The sequence below is a fragment of the Bidens hawaiensis genome, unplaced genomic scaffold (genome assembly GCF_021521415.1).
Source record: "Bidens hawaiensis isolate Kalapana, Puna unplaced genomic scaffold, B.hawaiensis_p1.1 tig00036989_1, whole genome shotgun sequence".
Lineage (NCBI taxonomy): Eukaryota > Viridiplantae > Streptophyta > Magnoliopsida > Asterales > Asteraceae > Bidens > Bidens hawaiensis.
Genome location: NW_027505454.1, coordinates 113,686 through 122,522, shown reverse-complemented (window position 1 = coordinate 122,522; position 8,837 = coordinate 113,686). Strand labels below are relative to the sequence as shown.

At 34.7% G+C, this 8,837-nt stretch overlaps 1 protein-coding gene across 1 annotated transcript; it reads left to right on the top strand.

Annotated features, from left to right (window-relative positions):
* Positions 1 to 2,819: 2,819 nt before the first annotated feature.
* LOC143613271 (putative pentatricopeptide repeat-containing protein At1g64310) lies at positions 2,820 to 5,202 on the top strand. Its single transcript, XM_077087026.1, has 2 exons — positions 2,820 to 3,356; positions 4,041 to 5,202. The coding sequence occupies exons 1-2, from the start codon at positions 2,822 to 2,824 to the stop codon at positions 5,156 to 5,158; spliced, it is 1,653 nt and encodes a 550-aa protein (XP_076943141.1). The 5' UTR covers positions 2,820 to 2,821; the 3' UTR covers positions 5,159 to 5,202.
* The last annotated feature ends 3,635 nt before the right edge of the window (positions 5,203 to 8,837 follow it).

The window sequence follows — 8,837 nt, the reverse complement described above, 5'->3', positions numbered from 1 at the left end:
TGTGGTTGACAATCGTGGCACTTGTTGGTTTCGTAGTATTTGGTTTGCTGTCGCAACATGATCATGTCTGTTATTATCATCTAGGTTGTAAACTTGTAATAATATCTAAAGAGTGTGAATCTTATAGGGATTTTGTTAATTCAATTAAAATTATTGGAATGTTAATGATATTGTCATGTTGGATGGGTGTTGCATGAAATGATTTGTGTTTAATCACGCTGCAATCATGTACATTTCAACAAGTAACCTTGAAGTTCCAATGTTTCTACTTCACTGCAGATTTGAAGTGTTCTTGAAGCAACCTGAAGTCCAAAATTTCAGTAAGGTTGTTGTGAAACAACTTCCTCAAAGTGCGTGGTATTATTTCTATAAAGTTAACTTGAATTGGTAATGTTTCGCTTGAATCAACATAACTCAGGTCAAAAAGGGTCTATCAGTATGAGTTTGGGGTTGAAATGGGGTTATTTTATAGAAAGTATTGATTTGGTTCGGGTCAAAATGGGTTTGATATATTAGGAAAGAGTGCGATGTTACTAGAGTTAACAAGTTCGTTCGTGAACCCAATCAAATAACTCTGAAAAAGTCAGTTTTTGATTTTTCGATGTGTATGACTTATTCTTGTCAGAAATTGGACTATTTTGACTTCTTCTCACACTTTGACCGTTTGATCACGCTCACCATTTTGTCAAAAGGAAAGTCAACAGATTGAGCCTGTGGAGGTTTGTTATGAGGCACACCGATATGGTTAAGTATAGTATAAGTTGGGCAGGTAACAATGCTTAGTAATGAATAGATGAAATACAAGCAATGATCTAATTGTTTTGTCATATAATAAAGGTTTTTCCTGATGTTCTAGATCATTAATCTGATCTGAGCTTGTTAATTTGGTACGACCAAAGTATTACCTTTAAGGTCAGAATCACAGACTTCCAAGATCTTAATTTGTACGAATCTTCAACAATTATGAAATTTTAAAAGCAACTTATCATACACTGGAACAAATATAATATTTTGGAAAGAGTTCTGGTAACATATCTGGAAGAGTTGCATGTCCATTTGAATTTTATAAATCAAAAGTTTGACCTAAAAATTCAAAACATATAGTAATGGTTTTGTATGTTGTAGGCAAGAAAAACTCAAGGGCATTCGTGGCCATTTAGTCCGACACCCACCGGTCACAAGTTCCTTCAAAAGGCTGTTATCACAACCAAGCATTTTGTTATCAAGTGTTTCTCTCTTTCTATCAAGTTCGGCTTTTTTATATAGATTTGAGACATTGATGGTGGCTTAACATGACAAGGTTTGTGCTTTTGGCCTTTTTTATATTTCATTCATCATGACACATATTGGTAACTAAAGTCACCTAAATCTGTATTATTATAAATACGTATAAAATTTAGACATAAATGGTTTTAATCTAATTTCTATTCATGTTCTGATGTTGTCTAATTGTTTTACAGAAGGGTTATAAGAAGTTGATCTAAAAGAAAGTATGAAGCTGCTTTTGAGATATGAGCTATAAGTAGTTGATCCAAAATAAAGTATGAAGTTGTCAAAACCGAAATTGCTCTGGATGTGTTCTTTTTTGATAGCTGTTTATTTCAAAAACCGAATTGCCTCTGGATGTGTTCTTTTTTGAGAGCTGTTTATATCACAAAAGCAGGCTACCGTTTCCTCTGGTATATAGTAGCATGGTGTTATCATCACCAAGCTGTAAAAGAAAGTAATTAATTGCCTCCAGATGTGTTCCTTTTTGACTATTATTGCTTATTTTCATAGCATCATGTTAAATCCACTTTTGTATGTTGCTTAAGGTTTGCTGTAACTCTCTAATCTAATGTGAAAATTCACAGGAAACAGATTTGGTGATTAAGCTGCTAACACATTTAGTGATGAAACTTTGTTTAAACCTAATTTGAAATCTTTGTAGTTCATTAAAGATTAATGAAAATCTTAGTAACCTTGGTTATCTTGAATATAACTATATAAGGGTCCAAACGACAATATTTGCATATAAATAACTATGGCACCTGGTCATAGTGCAATGAATAATTATTCTCTATAAAAATGATAAATAACTTTATTAAAACTTGATATCTTCAGGCACAAACTCCCTGAACTTTAGATATCAAAAGTCACTCATCGGCAAATAGCCTATGAGAAACAATCCTTGACGGTAACAAGGCTCTCCGAAAGCGAAATACATAGAGAGGGGAAACTTGGTTCATCTCCTTAGCACGCCAAGGAACCTTAAAGATAGTTTCAACCAGTTGAGATTGATCCTCCACTAAGTTCACTACGAATTTCTCCCATCTTTGGATGCTATCTTCAATATATAAAACTTTATATATTGCACCATTTTGGTTCAAGACTACATCCAGTTTGCAAACAAGAAATATAATAAAAGCACTATAGAACGTATCAAGAGACGATTGAAAATTGTTGCGCCGCCGCATCACGCGGGTTTCCGATTCATATATATTTTATGCACTACTAGTTGTATTCAACACATATATTCATATATATAATCTAAAATATTTTAAGAAATTAAATATAATTAAATTATACGGTTCGGGCCGATTTTATATGGTTGGTTTCGGTATAAACCGTAAACCAAACCGTTTGATACGGTTTGAAAACTTTAAAACCAACCGACCGAAACTTATGAAAAAAAACCAACCATGAAATCAAATCAATAAACAGTTCGAACGGTTTCGAACCGAACCGTAAAAACGGCTGCCTAATCCATTCCCTTACCTTCTACCAAACAATGAAAATAAAGAAGACGAATGCAACATTTGTTTTGAGCTGACTTGATCTGATGTTCGTTCATTTTAAGTCTTTAGTCTTTGAACTCTCGAAGCTAAATCAAACCCTAACAAGAACAAAATCATTCCACGCTCTACTAATCAAAACCTGCATCTTCCACGACCCATTTTACTCAACCAAAATCATCAGATTCTACGCATCCAATGACGATCTCACTTCTGCCCGCCACCTGTTCGACGAAACGCCTAACAGAACCGTCTACCTCTGGAACTCAACAATAAGAGCTCACGCCCAAACCCATTGTTTCCATGATGCATTTACGCTCTTTAACCAAATGCTTGCTTCAGAAACAAACCCTGATCATTTCACATTTGCTTGCATTTCGCGGGCTTGTGCGGACACGCATGATCTTAAAAGTCTTAGATTTGTGCATGCGGTCGTGATTGTTTCGGGTCTGGGAATGGACTCCGTTTGTGGCAGTGCGCTTGTGTCGGCTTACTCTAAACTTGGCCTCGTTGGTGATGCTAGAATGGTGTTTGATGGTCTCAACGACCGCGATTTGGTGTTGTATAATACGATGATTGCAGGTATGAATGAGGCTGCATGAGGTGGTTTGGTTTGGTTCGGTTTTGAGCCATAACCGAACCAAAACCGAGATTGTTAACCAAACTGGTCGATTTCGATTAGATTGGCTTCAATCTGACCTTATCTATCAAATTGAGATTTTCACTTTATAAGCATTATACTTAAAGAATACCACATATTTTGGATGTAACTGGTTTGGTTCGTTTAAATTGGTTACGTCATGCACCAAAACCGTAGCCAAACCACAAATTTTGGTTAATCAGTTATTGCTTAACTGGAACATCGTTAATTGTTCGGTTCAGTTAATTTGTTTACTATTAGTTTAATTCGGCTATGCCACACACCAAAACCGTAGCCAAACCGCAAAATTCGGTTAATATGGCGTAACCGAACCATCGTTAATTGTTCGATTCAGCCAATTTGTTTACTGTTAGTTTGTTTAATTCGGTTATGACACACACCAAAACCGAAACCAAACCACAAAATCAAGTTAATCGGTTTTGGCTTAACCGAACCATTGTTAATTGTTCAGTACAGTAAAATCAGTTACGGTTCGGTTAATTCAATTATGCACTTATGTCACACACCAAAACCGTAACCAAACCACAAATTTCGGTTAATCGGTTTTAGCTTAAGCTAACCATTTAAGTTGGTTATGATTCGTTTAATTGGTTATTTGCTTTCAGGCTATGGAAGCTGTGGAAATTGGGAAAAAGGGTTGCATTTGTTTAATGCAATGAGAAGAATGGGGAATCAGCCTGATGGGTATACAGTGGTAGGATTATTATCAGGTTTTACACAGTCAAACTTGCTGGAAATTGGTCAAGGAGTTCACGGTTACTGTTTGAAAAACGGGTTTGATTCTAATGCACATATAAATAGCATGCTTGTAAGTATGTATTCAAGGTGTAGTTGTATGATTTCAGCCTATAAAGTATTTAATAGTTTATCACATCCCGATTTAGTAACATGGTCTGCGTTAATATCCGGTTTTTCACAATCCCGAGAGTATCGTAAAGCCCTAATTTTATTCAAGAAAATGAGCTGTTTCAGAAAGCCAGATTCCATATTAATGGCTACTTTACTTGCTGCCACTGCACAAATGGCGGTTCTAGCATCGGGTGTTGAGATTCACGGTTATGCCATCCGTCATAACCTAGATTCAGATACAATGGTGTCATCTGCTTTGATAGACATGTATGCAAAGTGTGGTTTTTTGGAGTTTGCACTCAAGGTGTTTGATCAAATGCCTAAGAGAAACATGGTTTCTTATAATTCAGTAATAGCAAGCCTTGGTTTGTATGGTCTTGCACATGAGGCGTTTAACGTGTTTAGAGAGGCGGTTGAGCGAGATTTGAAACCTGACGAGTCTACTTTTTGTGGTTTGTTATCTGCTTGTTCTCATGGTGGTTTTGTTAACGAAGGTCGTGATATTTTTACCAGAATGGATGCTGATTTTGGGATCAAACCTAAAACCGAACATTATGTTCACTTTGTGAAACTAATTGGGATGGCGGGGGAGTTGGAAGAGGCGTATAATATTGTTTGGTCGTTAGGGGATGATGTGGATTCGGGTGTATGGGGTGCACTTCTGTCTTGTTATGATGCGCATAACGATTCAAGGCTTGCGGAAGTTGTAGCACGTCGGGTGTTTGATAAACAACGAGATAGAAGCGCGTATAAGGTTATGGTTTCTAATTTCCATGCTGGAAATGGGAGGTGGGATGATGTGAAAAAGTTGAGGGATGATTTGGATTATGTGGGAAATAAGAAAGTATGCGGGATTAGTTGGATTGGGATTTAATTTTTGTGTTATTTTGTAACAAAGTGGAATTTATAAAGCAACAAGAAATAAGAGCCCATACAGAACAGAATGCTTGCATAAGATGAACTTGATCGAATCACAAGATCTACAGTGTATTATTGATATATTGTGAACTAGGTTATATACCCGTGTAACACACGGGCTGGGTACCATAACAAATATGAATAATTGAATAAATGCTAAAAAATTATAAATATACTGAATAGGTGATTAAAATTTATAAATATATTGAATAATAAACCGTAAAAAACATATGACTTTGACTAATGCTTGGCTTTAATATATTGGATTTGAAACTAGATAACCTTTTTTTTTTTAAGAAATCTATAGATAACCTGAATCAAATATGCAAATCAGTGAATCACAACCTTGTCAAATTAATTTCCAACTATGCAGATTAATGCTTGACTAATACGTGCTACTGTAACATTTCTCAATTAATAGAACATGCACTTTTGAATGATGTTTGACTTATGCTATCACAGTTGAGCTGCCAAATTGCTTTTATTAACCAAACAATCATATGCAAAAGTAACACCAAATTTGATTTATGCAATCTATACTTCACTTTCTGATTTCTAGAGCAATATGATCATATTTTTCATAATTCCAAATATACCTCTCACTGTCCTTAGGATTAACTGCAGTATCAATAGACAACCTATGGCATGAAAAAAGAACCCTTGTGCAGTGGTGTTAACCCTCAGAAATAAGAGTTCACGAACCAACAACTTTTGGTCTGTAATTGCCCATTGTGAAATGACGAAGCATTAGGTCGATGAAGCCCGTATGGGATTCAATTATCCTCCACATAATGTTGTCCAGCGCAGTCATTCTTTTGTGATATGTTGATATAACGTCAAAATTGCACTAATTTTGACGTTATTTTACTAATCTCGTGAAAATAACGTTAAAAGTGACGGACGGTTAATCAGGCATCATGTAGTGGTGTTGATAGCTGAAAGATAAGGGTACATGCACCGATCAGCCGGTGTCCCGATGATTGAGTGCTATGTGCCTTATGTCCAAGGCTTGATGCAAAATTACTATCGAGCCGGGGGTCTCACCGGAAGCAGCCTCTCTATCCCTATGGGGTAGAGGTAAGGCTGCCTACATCTTATCCTCCTCAGACCCTACCATAGCTTTGCTATTGGTGGGATATACTGAGTACGATGATGATGATGATGATGATGATGAGAACCTGATGTGACCATTGTCTTGAGATTTTTGCTTTATGATGAACATTTTTGAGCACTGATTCCGGCGTCATCACGAGCCTCGTTCAGCACCTGAAAGCAAAAATAATAAATAAATGACAGCCCAATAATCGTATAAGTCTATACATGGGTTGAGTACACAGCTGTAACCCTGTTTAACCGTCAGTACAACAACTTTCAGTCGATATTATTTTAATCAGCATTTTGCATACATTATAATTTCATCGTAATGAATCACTAAAATTAAAAACTACCTATATGTATTAAAAACTGTAAAATATATATATTAAAACTTCGCCAACCCAGACAACATTGCTAGGCTGTTTTGGTTTGGGTTGCGTCAGACGGGCTCGGGTAAAAAAGGGTTCGGGTGGAGACTGATTTGTTTACAAAATGGCTTTTGACAAATTAAGCCTAATTGAAGATATGAAATTGAAAGAAGAAAACTGTACCATGATTGAAAAATAAAATAAAATAAAATAAGAGCATTCCAATATCTTAAAACATTAGCAATAGTTTCATCAGCAGGAGACAAATTCAAGCGCTTTTTTCAAGTCTGGCATTGCATTCTAACAATTTCATGAACTCCATAAGACTAATATATAATATAAAAGGTTAGGTAACATAATAATACAACAATTTCATGAACTCCCTTATAGTTGACCTAAATTAGGCTAATCTATTATACGCTTGACCTCTCCTGTAAAGAGCTTTAACATTTTTAGTGTAAGTTACCTAAAAAAATCTTAATACAGGAGAACCTTTATAGGCAGTAATGTAGTATAGATATAGACATATGAAAGAGTTCTTTTAGGATTAACAGTTTGCATCTGTGTCATGTTCTTATATTCTTCCCCAGTGATCTTAGATGTCTGGCAGCACCAAAACATAAACTAAAGTAAGTAGTTTTCACAATTGATGTTCAACTTTGTCTAATTTAATCATTTAAATCAAATTACCTCAAGGCTCAAACAGACTATTTCTTTAGCTATTTGAATCAGTTTTCTTTCATTTATATATGCAAACTCTAGAGTCTAAATACTTAAGCTTTAATAAATCTTTGTTATTGTATTCAGTAAAAATGATCAACTTTCAAAGCTGCAACATAGACAGTAATTTGAGATCGTGTTTGATCTCATTTCAAATTACAAATCAGATATATAAAACCAAACATGCAGTTCATTTAAAGAAAAAACAATGCATCCAAAACGTTACCTTGTATGCCTCAACTAAGTCATATCCAAGAACCACATAGGATAATCCCTCCTGAAAAACACAAAATCGTCTGTTAATTTTCTCAAAATACATAAAACTATAATAAATTCATTTAAATCATAATAGTTCATTTAAAGAAAAACAAATCATCCAACCTTGTGTTATATAAGTATCTATCCATTTATAATATAAATATAATAACTATAATAAATTCATTTAAATTATGATAGTCCATTTAAAGAAAACAAATTATCCAAAACGTTACCTTGTATGTCTCGACTGAGTCATATCCAAGAACCACCTAAAATCCCCCCGGAAAACACAAAATCGGTTATTAACTTTATCAAAATACATAAAAAATACAAAAAAAAGATCAATGTGTAATCGAATATAAAATATGATTTTAAAAAGTACTCATTTTAAATAGGGTCTAGTAGTTTAGTAACAAACCCTTTCTCAAGTTTATAAGATTATTTATGACTTATGAGTACCGGGGTCACTTCACAATTTCATCAAGTAAACACATAGCCAGCAACCTTATTAATATGTTTGTTTTAAAATTGAGGTCCATTCGATGAATGAAGGGTAAGATAAACTTCGAAAAATGACATCTAACATGCTATTACAGTATATTCATCTTTCAGCATGTTCAAAGTCCAAGATTTACACATGATATTAAGAACCCTAAAACAATTTTCTTCAAAAAAATAGGGGAAACATGAAAAGCATGATGGTGAGCAAACTTTGTACTAATCGTCACCAACATACAACATTAACATGTGAAATTGGGTATCGATTTAAACCTGGGAGAAAAAATTGATCGTTTATTATTCAGAAACAATTTCTACAAATTATCAATTATTTTAAAGTATTGACAAAACTAGGGTTACATGTTCAAATTAAACACCACTTACGACATTGATATGACAAAAGAAGGGTATATGAGTGTTACCGTGTCACCGGTCGGCGAGTGGCGGTGATTGTTGACTACTAACAGGTTATGATAGAACCATGAAAAACTGAATCTAGAGCGAAGAAGATCATCACGAAAAAGGTTTTGCCGGAGCCTCCGTCCGAGTTAGACATGAGGGTAATTTAAGAATTAATAGAATGTTATTACTAAGGCATAAATATTTTCTATCCTAATCTCTTCAATTTGTAAGGATGATAATATGCTTAAATTTTTCAACATTTTCCCTCCCCATCTCTTCTTAAAAATTCTCTAA

Bases quoted from the DNA above. Each gene is read 5' to 3' on its own strand.
- LOC143613271 (XM_077087026.1), top strand. From the start codon at position 2,822: ATGTTCGTTCATTTTAAGTCTTTAGTCTTTGAACTCTCGAAGCTAAAT. The intron at 3,357-4,040 runs GTATGAATGAGG...ATTTGCTTTCAG, and splicing joins GTATAATACGATGATTGCAG to GCTATGGAAGCTGTGGAAAT.